Below are 23,811 nucleotides of genomic sequence, written 5' to 3'. Positions count from 1 at the left end.
CCCATAAGTTAACAACTACCATAACAATTCTTTATATAGTAACTAGGAAACTACAACAATTACCTAGAAGAGTAATTGTTAGTGTTAACAAGAACAAATTAATCCAAATTCTACAACTGCAAACAAATCTTATTATAGTCTTAGCACTACAATCTTCAAAATAAGGTATTCTTAAGTCTTTAACTTCAAACAAATAAAATTATTAAAGACAACATCAAAAACTACTAAGATATCATGCCAAATCTTGTCATACACGTACATAACGTCCTAAAAATGAATACATAATTCATGAAACAAACTTAAACGTCTTCAAATTAGAAACATCGACAATAACCAAGAGTTCTACAGTAACAAACTAATTTTCCACGTACATTTAAAAAATTGCACCAGGAAGATGTTAAACTAATATTTTCCATTACAAACTAATGTGTCACGCGTACGCCTTAAAAAGTTGTACTTCCGATATTTCCACTTTCATACATAACGTCCTAGATAGGAGTATGTACACAAATCATGAAACGGATTGAAACGGCTTCATATTCGAAACACCCACAACGATCCCTCGAACAGAAGCAACAATAGCCAAGAGTGAAACAACCAAACAAGCATAACTCAACAATTTTAGAAATATCCATGACCATGAATACTTAGGACCAGCTTTCCCTTGAGCAATGTACATTTCAATTGGGAAATAAATTGTGAGTGGCCAGAAAGAGAACGCTCCAATTAAACCAACGATGTCATTGAAGAAGGGGAAGATCATTGCAATTACTGTCATTAATATGACATATGATGACCTCCATATAAGTCTGAAGAAGCTGAAATTATAGTCACCATATAGAGGGAGCTTTGTTGGATATTCTACATTGATGAACTTGTTTTCTGGCCATTTTGTGGCACATTGGGTTTCAACGAAGTCGAAGAGTGGTTGCACAAATACCTGTCGATGAAACAAACAGAACGAGTTATTATCGATCGTATGGAATACCAATGATGTCTTGACCTAGTGGTATTAACTACTGTGTCGGTCCAAATTGTCAAGAAAATATCTTCGCGACAATTAGATATAAACTGAAGTGTTTAGTAAAGATGGCGATGGGTCGGGCCGGACTAAGGCACGAAAAAAGCACGGTCCGATTCGAGCAACAAAGTCTTGGACACCATTTTTTGGAAAAAAACACGATTCAATCCGACATATGAGCCTAAGCCGCACCTAGGCCTTTTTTTTTAAAAAAAATCTAGCACGGCATGGCGCGAAACAAAGTGGGATTTGCATGGACCAGAACCATCCAGGCCCAAAGACTCGGCCCGTTCCGCCCCACGTCCATCTTAAGTATTTTGACAAGAAAATATTAGTACCTGATAAGCACCAACGAGATGGATAGCAATAAAAATATTGGCAAGTGCGACGAGCCAAAAAGGTTCGAAGAAACCGAATCCAGTTAAGAAATTTCCGGGTGCATCATTCCCAAACGCGGCATAACCTATAACTCCACACAACATGTAAAAGAATGTGGTGATCAAAACCCCATACGAGCATGCCTTCTTCATAACTACATTCTCCGGAGGGTTTGGCCTCAGTGTGTCCTATACCATATAAATAAATATTTTATTTAGATTTTGATAAGTAGTGTTAAAAAAACCATTAATAAATGTACGGAGTGTGCATGATTTATTATTTAGGGATGAACTAAAATAGAATCGCGGTTTTTTATTTATTTATATATATATAAAAAAAAAGCTTACTTGAATTTCGATGAGAACCATGGAGAAAGCATAAGCAAAAGCCATGTTTCCCATTGCTGTCAATATGTTCCAAACTTTCTGGGCTTGTGTAACATCTATTCCTATTTCTACTCCTGTCAATGATGTCCTAGCTTTGCTACCACCTTCAACAAATTAAAGTGCAACCAAATAACGTTACAATTACAATAAAAGACACCATGTACGTACGTACATGCATTCACAAATTCTTATTTAAATGGGGTGTACGATAAATATTGTACACCGAAGTTAAAGTTGACGTAAAATGCTTAAAAGTCACCCTTTGTATATGTAAAAGTCATCTACCTTTTAGTAATAAAAAATTTCATTTTAATAAAAAATATTTATTCAAAATCACTAATAATGTATAAAATTAATCATTTAACACTTTAAAATGTTTATCTAATAACTTTTTTTTAATAATATAAAAGTTAGAGAAAACCGGATTAAAGTTATGTTGGTGCACAATAAATTTACGTACATACATATACATCTATACCTAGTATTTAAAAAGCAAAATCATAAATTTATAGATGAAATGTGGCATCCCCTTTTTTCATACATCATTTTTCGACATGTGGCATCCCCTTTTTTAATTCATCTTTTTTTTTCCAATTGTTTCTTATATTTTACGACTCTAACACCTTTTCCACTTCATATTCTTCATTCAACATCGATTTACCATTTTAATTCATATATCATTATTCAATCTTTTCCAATTCTCTCTTTCTTTAAAACTTAATATTAATTTTATCATTTAATTTAATTTTATGAAGTATATTCTTTTAACCTTCAAGTTTCTCACCTCTTTTAAATCATATATTCCTACTCAAATACAAGCTAGCCCTCCAAAAAAAATGAATTCTAAAAGACAGTTTAACAATCACTAATTACCCGTTCTTGGAACAGGCTTAAGAGCTAGTTTGTGTTAATAAACCTACGTGCTACGTAACGATTTTACTTAAATTAACAACATATATTAATCAATATGATTATATGAGCAATTATATAGATGAGTTACCTGCAACTTTGGCTATTGCAAGACCGATTCCTATGAAAGAATAACCAAATGACATGGCAGCCGCAACAATAGAAAGCCATGAAAGCTTGTGAAAATTTGGAAGTTGGCTTATAAATAGTTGTACAACTCCAAATATCATTATAAATTGATTATTGTGTGTGTGACATCCTGCTTCATGTCCCTCCCTATGAAAGCATATTGCCCGTTTAACAGCCCTGAAAATTTCAAAATCATTAAACAAGTGTTTCAACTTACAAGTATTTGTTATGGCTTATGAGTATTATATCGATCGAAGTATTCCTCCAGTCAATAATGATGTTCCAGTTCAAAATTTTGAAATATTTACGTGTCATCTTGTTTGATTTGTTTCAGTATGTACTTTAGGATTATCAAAATTTTGTAAAAGAAGCGAGTCAACAAAAGCTTCGCTTTAGCCAGTCAACTTCCTCAGAATCAGAAGACGATTACGCGCATTCTCTTAATTCCGAATCCGCCTTGTCTAATATTATTAAAGCGGAGTAGCTCCGAAACCCAAACATTCATGCATCTCTAATGCATTGTTATTTAAGGAAATTAAAGCAATTAAAAAAGCAAAACAAAAAACAAAATAAAAATAAACTAAAATTTTCACGCACAACTAATGGTGAGAATATATAAATTGAAAATAAAAATAATTAAGAGTACTAGACATGAAAGAATAAGGAGACATTACATATTTTACACATTGTTAAGAGATTTTTTTATATACTTTTTAAGGTACATGTGCAATAACACGAGGACAAACTAGTTTTTAATATTGAATAACAAGAAATAACAAGCGTTATAAGTATCTGTTATGACTTGTGAGTATTACTTCGAAGTACTCCCTCCAGTCAATAATGATGTTCTAGTTCATATTTTTGAAATATTTATCTGTGATCTTGTTTGATTTGATTCAATGTTTACTTTAAGGTTATCAAAATTTATAAGTAATTTTTAATATTGAATAACCAGAAATAAAAATGATACAAATATGCATTGGCAAATGACAAACCTGAAAAATAAAAATAAAAACATCATTATAAAACAACTTCGAACCAAAATTTAATATAATGGTTTCCAAATAAAATCCTTACGCCATGCTTATAGACGCGGTGATTGTATAACCAATTGACACTCCTACAAAGTTGGCATATTGAGCTAGACCACAAAACTTGAACTTTCTTCCACCTGTTCATCATCCCATGTCAAAGGAAAATATATGTTATTATTATCACTAAACATATCATAAACACAATTAAAACCGGTTAATCTATACTAATATATTAAAAGGCGTTGTGAAAAATGTATACGTGTCAAAAATCAATACAACGAGGTTCGAACAACAGACCTCACGTGTGGATGATAATTCTCATTACCATCTTAACCAACCACCAATTGTGCTCTATCTATTCACATTAATGTATAAATAAATGTTGACATGAAGTCTAAAACAAATAAATTTTTATGTGACTTTTTAATTTCTATGGACTATTTTGAAAAGAAAAAAATTAAAGCATTATGACAACCATGAAGAAACATGATGTCATAAGTCTCATAAGAATAAATTATAGGATTTCCTTACATAGCTTCATATATATATCTAATTTAGTGTTTTATTAATTTGATGCACTTAGTTCCACGATAAAAAAAATTATACAAATTGTCAGATGATATGATTGAATACTTACTTGCCATGATAAATGACTTAGCGTGTCTATAGAATACAAATATTTTGGTCAAATATTGAGCTCAAGAAAAATCTAAAACTTTAGTTATTCAATGTAGCAACCGGTGCATCGTCCGAGCCACACACTAGTTAATATTGTATATGCCGTATAGCTAAATATTAATAATACTGTTCTTCCCCGTTAGAAAAAAACCATAAATACAACAGGTTAATTAGCGCTTGATTCCCCTTATGAACTCGAAAATCTCGTGTGTAACCACAAATTGACGCTTAATTAGCGCTTGATTCGGTTCGGTAAGAATACAAGCACGAGTTATTTTAACACAACACTCAATACTCTTATAGTTTCCCCTTATGAGCTCGAAAATCTCGTTGTAACAACCAATATTTTGACGATGTCATTTAGACGTACAATCTATTCATTACTATTAGTTACTCTCTCCGTCTCTTTTTGTTTTTTACGTTTGATATTTTTCACGCATTTTAACGATTAATTAATTTGCATCGAGATTCCTCAATTTTATTTATTCAAACAAGATAAATTACGTTTATTTATAATGTTTTCACTTTTATCAAAATTATGATATTGGGAAATGAGAAAATTTTAAGTGTGAGACACAAATTTTGATAGAATACTAAGTCATTTACGTGAGAATATAAAAAGAAATGTAAAAAATATTTTAAAATACCCAAAAAGAAAAACGTAAAAAACAAAAAGAGACAGGGGGAGTATGTCAAATCTTGGGAATACATAAAAACAAACACTAATTAATTGAATAGTTTATAACTTTCAGGTTAGATTGTCAAAGAAACCATTTTTATATTGTTTTTTTTAGCAAATTACAATAATTAGAACCTTTACCACTCCTTTTAAGAATAGAAATAGCCCTTGGAGTTTATTTCACATACCATAATCGATCAATTTAATTATATAGTGATAGTTTCCTGAATTAAAAAGTAAAAATGTGCTAAAAAAAACCAACATTTATCAATGACTAATCATGAAAGTTATTTCAATTTTAATATTTATTTTCATATATTCCAAAGATTCAACAATAAAAGTAATGTTATAGATCAGCCTAACCATTAGTCAATGACAAATCATAAAACCCCAAAGAAAAAATATACTCCATGAAAATAAACCAAACATTCAACAATACTAGGTTCCTTAAAAAGTAAAAATGTGCTAAATAAACCAAACATTTATACATCATGAAAATTATTTCAATTTCAATATTTATTTTAATATATTTCCAAGGATTCAACAATAAAAATAATGTTCATCCACACTAAAAATGGATGAATAATTATATTACAGTACGTTATAGGTGTTGGGATCTTCTTCTATTTCTTTTCATCAACTTGATCTGATGAAATATACGGTCTGAAATCATATCATAAACCCGTGACCAAAATATACGTCTATGCTAAATTTACTCAAAGTAAAAATGTCATCGAATAATTGATAAACTATATACTTCGTGGGTCTCTAATCATATCATAAACCCGTTACCAAAATATACGGTCTAGGCTAAATTTACTCAAAGTAAAAACGTCATCGAATAAGTGATAAAATATATACTTCATATTAAAAATAAAATCATCGATAAAGAAATGACCTAGATTAGTAAAAAAAAAATTACCTAGGATAGATCTTACGGCCTCTTGATAAGTGTAATTTCTCTTGCCAGTAGTAGGGTTCCGGTAACAATCCGTCTGTAACGTAGAAGCATACAATGTAACAAGGGAGAATATGAGGAGGACAATGGGCCCAGCGACCCAGCCCATTTGGGCCACGGCCCATGCTAGTGATAGAACTCCACACCCAATCACTGCTGTGATTATATGAGCCGTTGCAGTTAACAATGTACCTTTGTAACACCATTTTTAACACACAAAACAAATAATTAGAACAAATAATTAATTATCAAAAACGTTTCTACGTATAAATAAATGTATAGTTTCATGAATTTGAATTAAAATGGAGGAGAGAAACATAAATAATTATCAAAATCTTTTCAAAAACATTTCGATCTACATATGAATAATATGATGAATTTGAATTAAAATGAAGGAGAGAAAAATTAATTAATTAATTATCAAACTCTTTTCAAAAAAAAATCTACGCATAAATAAAATGTATAATTTGATGAATTTGAATTAAAATTAAGGAGACAAAAATAGTTAATTATCAAAGTCTTTTCATAAACTTTTCTACATAAATAAATGTATAATTTGATGAAGGAGGGAAAACTAAGTAATTATCAAAATCTTTTCAAAAACATTTCTACATACAAATAAATGTATAATTTGATGAATTTGAATTAAAATGAAGGAGAGAAAAATAATTAATTATAAAAATCTTTTCAAAAACATTTCTACGAGTACATAATTTTTTTATTATTATTTTGTTGTAAGTTGATTACATTTCTACATAAATAAATGTATAGCTTGATGAATCTGAATCAAAATGAAGGAGAGAAAAATATTTAATTATCAAAATCTTTTCAAAAACATTTCTACATATAAATAAATGTATAATTTGATGAATTTAAATTAAAATGAAGGAGATAAAAACCTGTTCTTTGGCTACGGCCATCGTCATCGACATCGGTAGCGTAAGGTCTTCCAGATTCAATGGGAAAACTTACGTTCATGTTGTTGTTAGTTTGATAACTCTAGTTTACAGGAAATGAAGTTGTTGTTGTTTGAGTGAGACTAGGGCTTATTGTTGTTGAGAGTGTCTTTGAGATGAGAATTTTCAGGAAGAAATAGATCTAAATATAATTATGTTTTTGTATTTTTCTTTATTTTCTGATTAATTTTTCCTATTTGGAAATTATATTGTAACAAAAAAAGGAAAGAAAATTGATTTTCAAACCTAAGAAGGAAACTTAAAAATGAATATGAAATGAAAGGTGAACGAATTGTGAAAATGCAACAATCTACATGAAAATATATGTAGGGTAATAAATTACAAGCGTCTAACATAACGGAATATGAACATGTGACATTATTTACAAATATATTTGAAACAAATAAATGTATACATGTATTTTCTTTATCATAAAGCCTAAAAGTCAATCTTGATTTCACGAAATACTATTTTTTTTGGTAAATTTTATAATTGCATTTGATGATCAAGAATACATGGAAATATATAATTTGTTTGACTAAAATGAATGAATTAATTCATGTATCTAACCCAGAGGAGAATTTGATTAATCCAAAGAATCAGAATCATCAATTAATTACTTCGTAATTAGTTAGTGTGAGTTAAGATTCTTTCCATTGACTAGACTGTTGTGACCACTCATTCATATCTTTTTAGTTGTTAGGATTTAGGAGTAAGTAATTAAGGAGTAATTAATTAAATTTGGAAAAAGCCCATAAATCAATCAATTGTGATCGAGTTTGTAACTTGTGAAAATAGTGGGTTCACGGATGACTCAAGAAGTCAAGAATACAACAAAAGATGAAAACCTAGCAAAGGAATAAAAGAAACACATAATCAGTATATTATGACATGATGTCTTAGTCTAATGGTTAAGTACGATAGGTCACAAGTAGACTTGGTTATTGGACAGGTTAGTCCAATGATAGTTTGGGTCATGTTAATAGGGTTTTTATTGGGTAGGGGCGTAAGGCTCTTATTGGACAGAGCCTTTATCGGATATAGTCTATATATGGGGCGAACTTATAACACAATAATTTTGAAAACAAAAATAGTTATGATATTAAATTGTGTGGATAGCTTCGTATTCATTTGTATTCACATACGGCTCTCTTTTTGTTCATTTTTCCTTGTTCGTTTATTGACCCGCCCGCTATCGTCCCGTTATTGACCTGTGACCCGCTAAAATTGACCCTTTTATTACCCAATCCGACGCGATCCGTCCAATAACCAAGTCTAGTCACAAGTTTGAATTCCCACTTCTCGTTTTTATTCCTCTTTTGTCCCAAACACGTGCGCACACACAAATTTCATATATTATTTTAATAAAAACTAAAATATAAAAACCAGAAAATATTTTCGTCAAAGACTGACTTCAATTCAAGCATATAAACAGGTCGTTTTGTATATTAAACCCCTCAATAGATTAAAATAATATTTTTACATACAACTGGGTATACTTTCTAATTTAGGTTAGTAATGGACTAATGGGTATCAATTTTTCTCCCAACATCCAAAAGGGATATCGAGCATTAATGCAATGACCTGAATTTTCTGGCAATCTGCAAATAGCATTGGAACAACACCAAAGACAACTAGTCTAGTAGTCTGCTAATTACACAGATACTACCCAAAAGTTTGCATAAAATTGCTTGAAAAAAATCTGGAACAGCAATTGTAGTCATAGAATAAGTGTTACTATTAGACCCAAAACGGTCTCAGTCGCATGTTGTCGTGCACCATTATGGTTCACAGGTCTAGTCTTCCGCACAAACGGAGTATTATGTTCACAATATACAAAGTTTTACCAAGGGGGGTATCATATCTTTTGCCACACACTCTTGGCTTACAATGGAGTTTACATTGCAGGCTGATCATTTTTAAGAAGTACGAAAACTCATCGTAAACCATAATGGTAACTTAAAAATGTGGTGAATGCAAACAGGGTCCTCAAACCCTAAAATTATTTTAGCTTAACACATCCTTTTTGGCAGATTAGTAAGTTCTTTGTACAAATTGATTCAAAAAGACGTTCACGCACCTGCAGGGGCGCTGCATGATCTTGATCGTCACCCATCCAGCAATCATTCCAGCCAAAAATGGATCTTGTATTAATTTTTATGGCGAGCATATTCTTTATTTTTCCGAGGCAGGAGCATGTTTAATTGGTAGAGTAAGACGATTGATGAATCAGAAAGGCAGTGCAGCAATTGATCAGGTTACGGGCTGTGCTCTGCTCCATGAAGGTGGATCATCATCATCAATTCCGTTCATATGACGGCTGCGACCTTCTTGCAAGTATAATACAGCAGACCATACCCCACGGATAAGTAAAATGCTCACGAACACTGCACTTCCGAGAGTACAAATGACCTGCATTTTGAAGTGAAGAAACTATTCAAAGAACGAATGGCAGATGAAATAACTGCATTTTCCTTAAAAAAAAAAAGCATTGCATGCAACCATGAGAGCATGACAAGTATAAAGCATTACAAATCCAATTCAAACATAGTTCTTGATCTTCTTTTCTTTATTCAGCCCATATTAGTGACAGTATATGGAACTTGCTAACAAGCATACAATTTCATTGCACCATGGTTGGACCAAAAACCTGCACGCAAGATGGATTTGTGTGTCATGCAGAACATGCACATAACAATTGTGTCATGCAGAACATGCACATAACAATTTGGTGAAGAACTGTTCGAAGTGGAAGCCTCAATATGTCTCCTTTTTTTCTATGAAGGAAACAAGGAAAGGCATATAAGATACAACAGGTCACAATTAAGACCAAGTTCAGGGAAAGCATGCAGTTTATCGCTAGCTAGCCCCTAAGATGACCTTTCTAGTTCTTGGTCAATTGAGGTTCTAATTAGTTCAAACCTGCTGCAGCACTTCTCATTTGAAGCACATGTTAACAGTTTCCAGGTAATTCAAATAGACGCCTGAAGAGTTTCTGTGCTTTGTATCAACAGTTTGCCTTTAAGTTGTAAGAACCTACATCGGTCATCAGTCTGTTTAGTCTAGCATAGCTCAGTTTGCTAGACCAGATAGTCAGTTCAAGTTGCTAAAGCTGCTAAGGAATGGTAAGGAAAGGAATATAATCGTTTAAGCGAAGCTTAAGGAATGGAGAAAGGCCAGACCATGCTAGACAAGCTATGGCCGAAGGATTAAAGCCTGTTTTTGAAATCCTTACCTGCTGCTAAAGCAAGCTCTAAATCCTAAACCTATGGCAGCTCAAGCTTGTTTAACAGCATATGGAGTTCCTAACACAGGGGCTGCTATTGTTCAACTAGTAGCGATCCATTCAAGCGCTGAGTAAGCTAGCAAGAAGAAGCAAAAAGATAGTATAGTAAAAGCTCAAGGGTTTCATCACGTACGTAGTCGCTTAAGCGAAGGTTGCCTCTTTTCCTGACAGTAAGGTTTCTGCTGAATACCGTGGTATTATAGGTAAACTTGGAGTATCAATATCATTACCAAAGTCCATGGTTTCTTATATATCGGCCCGTTTGATAACCGGCTATAAATGGTGCAATGGGAATGAATTTGTATGTAAATTTGTAAGAAAAATCAATATCCATTCCCATGCTAATGCTAGTTCATTCAAAATTATCTCATTTTCTTCATTAATGTTCATTACCACCCATTACCATTTGGGGGAGTGGTATTGGGTTGGAATGCAAATTTATGAAGAAAAACACCAAGTTTGAGATAAAGCTTCATTACCATAGACATTATGATGTTGTTTTCTTGTCAAATAACACTTAAATTTATTTTCATTCCCACCGTTTATTACCGGCTACTAAACGGGCCGATAATATCTTGAGTTTGCTAAACAGTATTGGACCAAACAAGTGGATTTGTCTGGCTCTTTTTGACAAACAAGTCATGCAGTCAAGAAATCATCTAACGATCCCCCCTCTTTTAACTGTCAACTATAAACTACAAGTTTGTATTCTGTAAGATCTAATTGACATCACTAAATGATCCATTTCATGACAGAGATCACACTAAATATCTATTTTTCCAGTGTAGAAAAAAAAAATAAGTGTGACACATCGCTGTAAATAAATGATGGTTAATAAGGGTGAAACAATTCATCGAGCAATCTTCCTCTAAGTCTCTAACATTAGCTAGGTTCACAAGTTTGAGAAACATCAGCAGCCATGGGAATGTACCGTGTGTACGGCAGGCAACACAAGTGAGATGACAAAATATACATAAATGCATTTCAAATTTGTGAAATTGTTCCATTACCTCAAGAAAAGCCTTCAAGACCCACAAAAATGATAAAATTATCAGTCCATTGACAGCAAAACCCACCTATTAAACACGAAAAGCAACATTAAAAGCAAGATAAATTAAATCCTTCAAAATCATAATCAAATCGATTGAAACTAACACAAAGGACTACTGTAATTATCTTCAACCCAAAACCAAGATAATACATGACAGGAAACGCCAACAACAAGATAATACTTATTTATACATGTTAGAGACCCACGAAGTACATATTTATACATGACAGGAAATGTGTTGATTCCTGGGTTTTGATGGTGACAAGCTTAAACTATACTTACGACTGTTATCTAAGGAATGTCAGGAACAGGTCACTATAAGTCCACAGTGTTCGTGGTGTGAAACGCAGATGAAGAAGTCAGCTGAGGAGCTATGAAGAAATCGAGTCAAAGGCTTATGGAAAGATTAAATCGAGGATCAAGAAGTGTGAAGCTTAGGAAGTCTTATAAACACGAAAGGTATAAGACCAATGTAGTTAAGATATTGCTTAGTATGGGAACAGAGTCTTTCGTAAAGGTCAAGTCAAGATTTGTTTGTTTAGTCAAATTCGTATCTTAAACCAAAAGTAATTCGGTTTTGTTTTCCAAAAGGATAAGTCGAGCTTAAACTGAATTTACTATCCTACTTGAGGTTATACTCTTGAGAATTTGAGTTGCTCTACAACTCTTATAATCGTAGAGATTGATTTTTACCAAAACGCGTTTTAACAATTTATTTGTAAAAATCTATCTTTTAAAAGAGTCCTAATTAGTGTTGAATTAGAATCTAGGGTTTCTAGGTTAAACACTTAGAATCATATAAATAAACCTCAAGTTCTTCACGAAAAGATTCATCAGACTTATTAGCATTAATCCGGAGCTTTCAGGTATCACCTTAAAGTCTTAATTTTTAGAGTCTGTTCCTGTTCCCATATATGAGTCAGGCTTACTTGAGCAAGAGAGAAGATCTCACGAGAGATCTGTGAGGCGATTCACAGATTGTGGCCCGAGTAGATTAGGTTTGTAAAACTGAGTTGTTTTGCCTAATTGGTGAATGTGTTTAAGTCCCAAAGGGGTCAGTGGTTTTTTCCTCTCTATTGGGCCTAGAGAGTTTTCGCTAAATCTCGCTTGCATCTTTTACTGTTTCTGTTCCTAATCGTTTAATTTTATAAAACCGTAAAATATCAATTCACCCCCCCTTGAGGAACTCTGTGAAACTAACAAAATGCCAATAAACCATGACTTATTTACAACATACCAAAACAGCTACTGAAATTTCAAAAACAAGTACAAAATTTTGGCTGATATCAATATGAATCATCAATTAGTAACCTTGCCATCTATCAACTACACAAGTAGAACTTTTCTGACAATGTTGGATCAAAATTGGAATTAGTTGCCTCTAAAATGAAATGAACTAATTTGACGCCTTAACCAAAAGCAATTTCTTTAAATTTCGACGCAAATTGAGCAGCCAAAAGATATTGAACAAACAATTGAAATGTAAAATTCGACAATAGCATTGAAATTGAAACAAAGCGACGAAAAACGCACCAATTTGGTGGAGATAGCAATAGGAAGAACTGATCTCACAGCTTTACGAGCTCGTTTGGAGACCTTTCTGAAGATATTTTCCACAAACCTAATTAACAAATCCAAGCTTCGATCTTCTTCTTCATCTTCTTCATCTTCTTCGTCGTCATCGTCTTCGTATCCATCGAAATCGAATCGGCTCCATTTGCGGCGATCATTTATCAATTCATCACTCTGCCAATTCGAATAATTAATAAATAAAATTGGTAATTCTAGAATCAAACGATTTTAAGAGAGAGAAAGGGAAACCTGAGAGGAACTTCGTCGAGAAGCTTGAAGAGCGGGGATGGTTCGGAGAAGATGGAGTTGATGAGGAGGAGAGAGAAACTGTTGATGTCGAAGATGATGATAGGGTAATCGGAAGAACGAAAGTGAAGAGAGAGAAATGGAGGATGCCGCCATTGATGAGCATGAGCTATTGAGCTTACTCCCTCCTTTGTTTACGTGGCGATTGCTAGTTGATTGCTTCTGTTTTCTTCGTTACTAAATGTTACGGAGTACTTCATTGCGAAGTACGGAATAACAAGTTTACAAGTTCTTGTGGGTTCGGATTTTTGTTTGAAGAATTTTTTTTTCTTCGAATAATGTGATAATTCAGTATACAAATTTTCGGTCTTAACTACGGAGTACATTATTTGTCTAAGACATCATTCGCATAATACGGGATACTTTATACATGCGCCGCATAAAAATTTAAAAATGAAAATATAAACTTGTACTCTCTCGTTTTTGTTGAGCGATTTCCTTCAATATTGCTTAAAGAACGTTAAATTCTCAAAATACGCCACTTTATAATATATTCCGTCCATGTCAGCATTTGAACTGTCGTTCAATAATATAAACCGCCAACTCAAATTGTGGTTTGCTTTAAAACAAAACCGCTATTTGAGTTGGCGGTTTTTATGCATCATATCTCAGCAGAATTGTATCCGGAAGAAGTGGAAGAAGTGAACCGCCAAATGAAATGGCGATTTTGTGCTGAAACGGGGAAAAAAAATTACATTTTTATTTCTTCCATGCTGACATGGACGATATGGTTGTAAAATATGTTATAAAGTGGCGTATTTTGAAAATTTAACGTTCTTTAAACAAATATTGAAGGAAATCGCTCTTTCTTATTGATCTTTCTGTTTTGATGATTTTGAATTCAAAATACCCTTAACCCATAGAGTGATTTAGTGAAAGCTCGGCTCATGAAAAATGCATTACCGTTACAAGTTTTTACAAAGCATTTGATGTGTATATATAAATACGAAGTATTGAAATTTTGTGTTAATCGATTGTACAATATATTAATACAAAGTATATTAATAACCAATAGTATTTACAAAAAAAAGAACAACATATTACAAATCAACTCAATACAACACAAAGGAAACAAAACACCAAGTGAGTGAACGAAATAAACAACACACTGAAGCTTAAACTTCCATTAATTACCAAAACAGTCAGCTTTGACTAGAGAACTTTCAGAAACAAGCCACCAGCTACACAAGCAGCAACCACTCCGCACACAGCAACCGAAGAAACACCACCATCACCAACCAGCAAACAGTATGAAATCCCCAACACCACCACGCTACGGGCAGAACCAAAATGACAGCAGCCCTGCAGCAACTCATAGAGATGGCCGTGGGGCGGGCCGGGCCCGGCACAGAGTCGTGTGCGCACTTTTGGAAAAAGCACAACAAGGCACGGCACGACTCGTCCCAGCACTAAATTTAGTAAAATTAGGCTTAGACACGACAACCCATGGGCATGGGCCCTATTTTAAACCTTTACAGCCCGCCCGGCACGATGCCGAGTGGGCATGTGTGGGCCCGGCACGATGCATTTAGGCCCGTGGGCTCGGCTTGGCCCACGGCCATCTTTAGTGCCAACACAGAAAAGAAAACCAGCAGCTTCCACTTAAATAACAACGGCTTTACCCAGTTTGGCGCTTCATCCTGTTAAGTGTTAAACCAATCCATATCTGCATTATTCCATTTCACATTAATCAGACCTTGAATTACATTAATGGAGTACGACATAAGAATCTAGATTAGATGTAATCAGATATTCAGATGGCATCAATAAAGGCCATTTAATAAATACTGTATAAAACATAGCATTGAACTTAGAGTTCCTTACAAAGATTAACATGTTGCTACATGCTAACATCCAGTATTATTTCCATGTTCAAGAAGCATACCAAGACATTTACCTATCTAGTAACCTATCATTTTCTTAACTTAATTACTCATGCATTCTAATATTCTATAGAAAAAGAGTCCAACAAGGGACACATCAGAGATTATATACAATTAAACCAATCAAGCAGACATGACGTGTCAATCATGGACACAGCCCAAAAAGAGCAACATCATTCACATCAAATGATGACAAGTGAAATAATGCCACTTGAAAATATCTAGAAATTCAGATTTCCAATTTGCAAGAACATTAAGATTTTGCCCATACAACCTGATTCAGTACTCTCTCCAATAAAATTACTTTCCTATTTTTTATTAAATTTATGTTTTAGTTCAGTAATGCCCCCGATTATGTACGGTTAAAACAATTTACATACACACTGATTAAAGCAAAAGAAAATTCAGGAATAAACAATTTACAGTCACGTTCTGATGGTTAAGCTTGTGCAGATGTGCCACACTACAAGTCTGCAACTTCCTGTGTAAAGGCTGCCCTGAGTGAAGCTATTTCAGCTGCCGTTCTCTGCCCCTACTCACCCCAGTCAAGCAGTTTAACTGTAGATCAGAAAAATATTTAGCCCATCATTTGAGATAAATACTACACAAACAAACAATTTACGAACAAGCACGAGCTATAGGGCTTACTGCTTGGATTAACTATAGGAACCGCACAGAAGTTTTAACTTAAAAATTTAACCAATCTGACATCCCCTTTTATTAAAAGATACAAGGCCAAGTTGGGTTACAATGCATCAGCCAACAGTTTGCATTAATTTCCATGTTCTTTTTTTAATTTCATCTTACAGATGAGATCATGTGAACGATTGAAAATGTCATCAAAAGCTCGAGCTAAAACCCGTGCTTTAAATCAAAGATGTAACAGAAAATACTCTCACACTCGTAAATCACCATCTTCTCATACAATTCACCACCAGAGGCAAACAACTTTCCATAAATAGATAAAAGCCTCCAGGCAAATACAATCTAGAATAGAAAGAGAGCAATGGAAAATGACATAAGCATTATACAGGACAGCCTAATGCATTATGCAGCGCTACCAGATTCGCGGGTACCCCCTGCGAATCTCGAACCGGTTCGCCTGTACCAAATTGGGTTCTCCAGCGACCCAATTCGCTGTGGTTCGCGAACCATATCGTTGGTATTGTCATGCCGAATCCAAAACCCTAGTTATAGCTATTGAAGGTCAGGAAGACAAGAGAAGAGAATATATGTTGGGGCTTTTATTGGGGGAGGAAATAACATGTTATCTGAGTATGAATATATGAGTATTAAAATAAAATCTTGAACAATTTTGTTTTCGAAAATCCTGGAATAAAGAGTTTCAAACCCCTCTAGCGAACCTAAAACCAGCCAACCCGCGAATCGCGAACTCAAACTCGTACCCCGTACCAAAGCGAACCACGAATCAGGTAACCTTGGCATTATGCCTAATGCCTAAGGGGGAGTTTGATATGGGGTATTCAGAAAAGAGAATGAGGAGGACTGACTCCCTTTGTTGTTGTTTGTTTTGTAAATTCAATGACTCCCTTTACCCCCTTGATTCCCCCACCCCACCCCCTCCCCTTGGTATTTGCATTCCCTTTCCCTAAGCTACCAACGCACCATCACACCACCCATACATCACCGCCTACTGCCCAACCGGCCAACCCACCACCCCTGCAACACCATACTGCCCAACCCACCATCATTCTGACCGGCACCAACAAACAGCCACCCAGGCAACCCCTAACCACCAAAAAATCCCACCTCAACTACCTAAAGCACCACCCCTACTCCCCTAGCTGCTGAAAATCCCACAAAACCCACCGAGGGCCCACTATACCTACCAGAAACCACACCCATATGCGGACAACCCACCCCAACCCCCGAAACTACCACCCAGGCAACCGAAAATACCATCCCAACCACCTAAAGTACCACCCCAACCACAAAAAAACCAAGATCCAGGGGATAACTTCTTTTCCTAAATAATAGATAAAGAGAGAAGGGAGGAGCACCGGAGAGGTGGAAAAAGAGGGTAGAGATGATGTTGGAAACAGAGTTGACAGCAGAAGCAAGAGGAGGGGTAGTGGTGGACTGGTGGTGGTGATGAAGGGAATGTGACGGCAGAAGGGTGTTGTAGTTGAACATTAAAATTATTTTTATTTCTAAAACAAACAACTTAGTAAATCTAACGGTTTAGCTTTCCATTCTCCTTCTTTAACTCATTCCCTTTCCCCTTTGTCAACCAAACACCCCCTAAATGTAAATAACATACCAACCCAATCTCAATGGACCTCATCAGGGTTCTTGAAAGAAAGCAAATTCAGTATCTTCTAACTTGCAAAAACAAATCAAACTTTAATAAAGGTAAATCAAACAAAAAATCCCACTGAAGTATGACTCCTGTGGCTACCTACCGCTGCTCAATTCAATTGTATAACCTCAACCAAGTAACATTTATGTGTTAATCCCATTAGCTAACTTAAAAGAAAGGTGGTGATTCTGCAATTTAAACAAGGTATTCATTTAGATGTGTATGGTTCAAACCAGCTAGATCAAAGAAATCATGTTTCTTGCACCATGTTTAACTTCAGAGCATACCTTTCAAAGAGAGATCCTTCTCAAATACTCTAATTATCTCACACTCTCATCAACCCGAACCTTTTAGAACATATGATTTCAGAATCACAAGTTCACAACTGACAGTTTGACATTATAATCTTCAAACTATACATGTATTAACAAGGTTGTCGCATTTATGATCTTTACTAAACATATTTACATACAAATCCAATAAAGTACATTTAGCTTATAAATGCAATTTAGTATCCAGAATTATATATCTAAACAGATCAAACATATCATTAACTGAATCACACAAAATCACAAAAACAATATATAAAAAAAATAACATTGAACAGAAAATCTGGTTGGTTAGTGGTTATTCAATACTGACAGATTGAAGAATGAACGGCATTTATACGATAATAACATTAGAAACAGTCGTATCAACCAAGTTGAACAAGTAGCAAGATAAGAATGCACAAACGAAAGTCTATGGAAACAACTCCATCTAATATTGGGTCATGAGTTACAATTCTGATAATCACAAGAGAACTAAAATTAGGGTTTCTAAAATCTTCATAGTGCCAGAGCTAAAACATGAATTCCAATTTAAAAATTAAGCAATTTGAACATGTCAATTTTCACTCCCTTTTCTTAAGTTGGTACAACCCTAAAGTCATTTCCAATCAATTTCCGTTCCATTGACCCAAAATCAATCTCAGGGCAGACCAGGATATAGATTGGATCATTAGTGATACAAGATCAATAGATCATAGCAGATTTTAAGTAAAGTTCCCATAAAATAACATCTCTCTAACTAGCTCTTAGCATGCCAATGTTTAGGATTTAAGCAGAATCAACAAAAAACAATAACAAAATTAATAAAGAAAAATAATGATAAAAGGAAAGAGGAGTTACCGTCCTTCAGTAGGGAGACACGAGTGAAACAAGGCAGCCATAATTCCAACGGTGGTTCAACCGAGGCTCTTCTCACCGCTAGCAATAACACCGGTGGTGATCGCCAACTTCCACGACCCAATGGTCACCCACCATGGATATCAAGCTCTGGCGCTGGTGATGAGAGGTGGTGGAGAGAGAGCGAAGGGTTGAGGAGAGAGAATGTAGGAAGAGGATGCTGAGGTGTACAAACAAAGTAGTGAGCTAGATAGAGCAGCACTCCTAGCTTAAATCCCTACGCAAAAGTTGGCGCTTAGTGAAAATTCTCCGCTGCAAGGTTCCATAACCAGGGAAAGGCCCGAATTATTTCCCCGCCTAAACTCTCTTCCTTTCCCTCCAATAATTCTCACAAGATCTCAATCCAAGAGTGGAGAATCATTTTGTGTGTTGGGACCACATACACGTTGTATACTTGTATGTGTATCAGCTTCCAGAAAAAGGAGCTGAACCTCACAGAAAACAGTTAACATTTTTAACAGCATATGCTTCCAACGAAGTTCTCAGTAATCACACCTCACAGTCTACAACAACGAGTTTACTCGTCTAGTCTTCTATATAACCACACTTTCTAGACCAACAATGACTTCTATTAGTTGAAAAAAGGCTGTGTTACATTTAGGTAACCAGGAAGCCTATATAGGACGGCATATCGCACAGGAGAACAATTTTCTAGTGAAAATGTGAAATTACTCCATAATGGATTACGCTAATCAGAAGGTTGAGAAACAATATCCTTCTTAAATGCATAACTAAAATCCTACGATCTCGTGTCATAAAAGACTATCAGGAACATCCTATATTACACACTCACGGAATCATAATCGTGAAGGAAACGAGCCTAATAAAGTAACAATTCAATAATAGTGAATCAATTTAAGAAATAACGAACAAGTGAAAATAAAATCTTAGCATCACAATCAATATTACGGATTACCTAACTAAACCACAACTGAATATCTATACCAATGGAGAAAGAACATATTCGGTAGTCTAGAGACCAAAAGTATTCACCTGCAAAAACTGATTGATACCAGATGCACATGAAAGGATCTTCAGGAAAAAAAAACTTAATGTAAATGTCAGCAGAGAACAGCACTCCAAATGTACGAATAAAATCATAGCCACAGATGTCTGCAATACATTGCCAATTCAAAATCCTAGAGGAGCAAATCCGAAAAAATATAACTCGGCATCTTTAGTAAAACCATACCACAGAAGTCTACCGCACAGTCACTATGTCATCGATCTTCAAAATCATCCTAACACACTCTGTTGCCAAAGAGATTGCACTTGTACTCACGAGCAATGGCTGCACCACATTCTCCTCTAGGATATTAGTGATCTGCCCCTTCCTTACATTGATCCCAGCATTGATCTCTCCCTGGGCATGCTTGTTTCTCAACTCAGTAACAATAGCAATTGGGTTCAAACCCGCATTTTCAGCAAGAGTATAAGGGATAACCTCGAGAGACTCGGCAAAATGCTTAACACAATACCCTTCCATTCCTTGGAGTGACTTGGCCCATACCCCCAGCTGTCTCGAGAGCTCAATCTCTGGTGCACCACCTCCTGCAATCAGAAATCTCTTACTCACCAAACATCTCACAACACACAGAGCGTCGTGCAAACTCCTCTCAGCCTCATCAAGAACCAACTGGTTTGACCCGCGAACAAGAACAGTGGTAGTCCTTCCCATGTCTTTAATCCCAGTGATTTTCACGATCTTGGAATCTCCAACGGAAACCTCCTCAACCATATCAGCAAAGCCCATCTTCTCCGCCCTAAAATGCTCGATGTTAGCAATGGGTAAACAGTTTAAGGTCTTAGTTATGAACTCAATATCATCCCTCTCAACATCTTTGATTACCAAAATCTTGGCTTTAGCCAAGTAATGAAGCGATAAATCAGTGACAGCATCCCTCAAAATACTCTTTTGAATCAAAAGCACATTACACCCAGCACCCTTAATCTTCTTAATCATACCCAAAATGTAATTCCTCTCCTCCTTCAAAATACGATCCATCTGAGTATAATCAGAAACCACAATACTCTGTTCAATATCGGTTTTAGGAGGTGAAATCTGGAATTGAATTACAGCAATCTTAGCATTCTCCATTCTAGTAGGCCCACCAGCAGAATGTGAAACCTTTCTATCAAACACCAACCCTTTAATTAACTCAGTATCATCAACTGTTCCACCAAGCCTTTTAACAATCTTAATATCTCTTAAATCAACAATATCAGGTTTCTCAGGATCAACAGCAGATAAAACAGCATCAACAGCAAGAGGAGCTAAAAGAGTAGAATACTGACTTACAACCTTACTATTCAACGAAGTAGAAGCAGACTTCACTAACGATTCCCGATCCGAAAGCTCCAGAGGTACCGCCATTGAAGTGAGAACATGAACAGCGTGTGTGGAGGTTTTGTGGAGCGCTTCAGAGATCACGGTAGGGTGGATACCATGGGAGAGGAGAAGAGAGCATTGTTTGAGAAGTGCCCCGGCGAGGACGACGACTGTGGTGGTTCCGTCACCGGCGACGGTGTCTTGAGATTTGGATAGTTGTACGAGGAACTTCGCGGCGGGTTGAAGGACGTCCATTTTGTTGAGAATGGTTGCACCGTCGTTGGTGATAATAACTTCTCCAGAGGCGGTTTGGATCATCTTGTCCATGCCTTTAGGACCCAAGGAGGTGCGCACGGCGTCTGCGACGGCTTGGCCTGCCGCCATGTTTTGCTGGCGGATATCTTCGGTGCGTTTGTTGTCGACGAAGGTTTCTACCTTTGCGGCGGATCGTGAGGTTTGGACTGCTGGTGCCGCCATTGTTGCGACGGGAGTGTGTTACGGTGGTGGTGGTGGTGGTGGTGGGTTGAGGAGAAGGGAAGATGTGCAAAACCCTAGAAATGAAATGGCGGAGGAAACGGAAGAAAGAGAGAAAATGAGACTTGAGAAAATACTGACCTTCTAATTATTTCATTTAAAATTTAAAATCTTAGAGTCTTTTATACAATTTGACAAAAAGAAATAGATAGAAGTGGGATTTATCGTAAACAAGCTCTCGGCCTTAACTAGCAACCTCTCATTGGTTAAAAAAATTAAAAGTATAGTTTAATGGAAACAATATTACGAAATAGTTATAGTTGTAAAATTGAAATTATTGCATATGTTTTCGAATTATCTATATGCTTATTATTGCATGCCTAATTGATATCTTGGATGTGATTGTGATGATGGTTTAATAAGTGGAAAAATGGACGACTATAAATTGTCGACTCGCGATGGACTCCTGTGATAAAATATTGCATGTAGTGGTAAATGTAAAAGTAACCAACTAAGGGTATAAATGTAAAAGTAATCTATTAAAAATGATATAAAAAGAATGTAAAGAATTTTCAGGAACATACTAAAAAAACGTAAAGAATATTCAAGAACGGATATACTCCGTAGTATAGATTTAGGTGGGTTGGATGGAGTAAGCTAAAGTGGACTGCAATTGGGTGGTTGGATGAGTACTAGAGTTTTCAAAAATCATACTATTGATGGGTTCAGAATTAAAACCGCATAGTCATCTTGAGAGTTCCAACACAATGATAAAATATCACCCACCTTCATACTATTGTTCTTTTTTATTCTTTCCGGTGCTATTAAATACTTCGGCTATGTTTGGCAACTCATTTCAGGTGACTTAAATGAGTAGTTGGCTGAAATTTTTAGGACCTTATCATTTTAGAAATGTTTGGTAAACCACCTAAATTAAATTTAAGGTTCTAAAGGAGACTGAAATTGAGACGCTAGTCGGAGTAACGTTTGACAATCAGTTCACGAATTTCAACTGTATTTTTCACTTTCAACAAATAATTAATCAACAAAAATTATTGCTTTTGTTAGTAGTAGCCTATGCACGGTCCTCTACCACAACCCTGCATCGCCGCATCTTTCTTCAATTATCAAATCTCATATCAATTTCTTGAATCACTATCCCTTTCCTTGTTCTTCAAAGCATAAAAATCCAATATACTAATCTCTCTGATAATTCCAGCAAATTGAGTGACAGGCTAAATCGCACTCCTATCAAAGATAAACCTAACGTTCACCAACTAAAAATATAGTAAGGGAAGCAGGGATCGTATCCACAGGGAAACAATGTTCTTTGTAGTGTTAATCGACAAGTCTAGACTATTGGTAACAAGAGATTTGGTTTGGTTTGTAAATTAAACTAAGGCAATAATCAAATTGGAAAATATCAATATTAAGGAATCTAGGGCAACGGTTCACCACAAATGCAGACCGGGATTGGACAACGGACAACAACAATCAATCAACAATCATAACTAGGAAAACATGCATCTCTCGAATCTTATGAATTCCTTAGGAAAATATAACTAGCAGGCTCTCGCTATGTACTAGAAACAAATCCTATCTAATAGCCATAGACCAAAAACATCAGATTTATACCTCTCGGCGCATAATCTAAGGTTAATCAAACTCAATCAAAATAGTTCGGCCGAACATAATTGACGAGCAATTATAATAAGCTATAGAAATCACAATCAATTAATCAATAATCAAGTACACATTTAATCCCAATCATGCATTCATGGATCCCCGAAACCCTAGAAATTAAACTACTCACTCATATTAACAATAAACAAAGCAATTAATATTATTGAAAACATGATCAAAAGCAAATAATAAAGCAAAATCAATACCTAAATGAAGAACAATGAATAATGAAAGCTTGAATTTTTGAGATTAAATAAAAACTAAGTGTTGCAACCAATTGAGAGAATAAACTAAGCTAAGGAAATAAACTAAGTGTTTCAAACTAAGAATTAAGATATCCACTAAAATTAATGGGGCTTAGTATTTATAGTTTGCCCAAAATAACACTCAAAAACGGAAAATAAACTCGCGAAAGTCCGCAGCAGGTTGACGTCGCCCGATCGGGCGAACGGCCGCCCGATCGGGCATTCTGCTCGACGAGCAGTTCGATCGGGCGAAATTCCGCCTGGTCGGGCGGATGAGAAAAGCTCCATATGACTTTCAGGATGGCCGC

General features: G+C 35.3%; 3 protein-coding genes across 3 annotated transcripts; all 3 read right to left on the bottom strand.

Moving 5' to 3' along the window:
* Positions 1–222: 222 nt before the first annotated feature.
* LOC110778926 (amino acid permease 6) lies at positions 223–8,673 on the bottom strand. The gene is made up of 7 exons (XM_021983463.2): positions 7,072–8,673; positions 6,137–6,364; positions 3,901–3,994; positions 2,786–3,000; positions 1,747–1,889; positions 1,360–1,587; positions 223–940 (listed from the first exon to the last, which is right to left on the bottom strand). Exons 1-7 carry the CDS (start codon positions 7,148–7,150, stop codon positions 512–514), a joined length of 1,416 nt encoding a protein of 471 aa, XP_021839155.1. The 5' UTR covers positions 7,151–8,673; the 3' UTR covers positions 223–511.
* A 146-nt stretch (positions 8,674–8,819) lies between these two features.
* Positions 8,820–13,561, bottom strand: LOC110804710 (protein SHORT HYPOCOTYL IN WHITE LIGHT 1). Its single transcript, XM_022010321.2, has 4 exons — positions 13,287–13,561; positions 12,999–13,211; positions 11,425–11,490; positions 8,820–9,540 (listed from the first exon to the last, which is right to left on the bottom strand). The coding sequence occupies exons 1-4, from the start codon at positions 13,437–13,439 to the stop codon at positions 9,382–9,384; spliced, it is 591 nt and encodes a 196-aa protein (XP_021866013.1). The 5' UTR covers positions 13,440–13,561; the 3' UTR covers positions 8,820–9,381.
* Positions 13,562–19,733: 6,172 nt separating this feature from the next.
* Positions 19,734–21,731, bottom strand: LOC110778925 (T-complex protein 1 subunit delta-like). Its single transcript, XM_021983462.2, has one exon. It carries the CDS (start codon positions 21,576–21,578, stop codon positions 19,974–19,976), a length of 1,605 nt encoding a protein of 534 aa, XP_021839154.2. The 5' UTR covers positions 21,579–21,731; the 3' UTR covers positions 19,734–19,973.
* Positions 21,732–23,811: the final 2,080 nt, after the last annotated feature.

The sequence above is a fragment of the Spinacia oleracea genome, chromosome 4 (assembly GCF_020520425.1).
Source record: "Spinacia oleracea cultivar Varoflay chromosome 4, BTI_SOV_V1, whole genome shotgun sequence".
Lineage (NCBI taxonomy): Eukaryota > Viridiplantae > Streptophyta > Magnoliopsida > Caryophyllales > Amaranthaceae > Spinacia > Spinacia oleracea.
The sequence above is the reverse complement of the archived record's forward strand: the minus strand, read 5'-3'. Positions and strand labels throughout refer to the sequence as shown.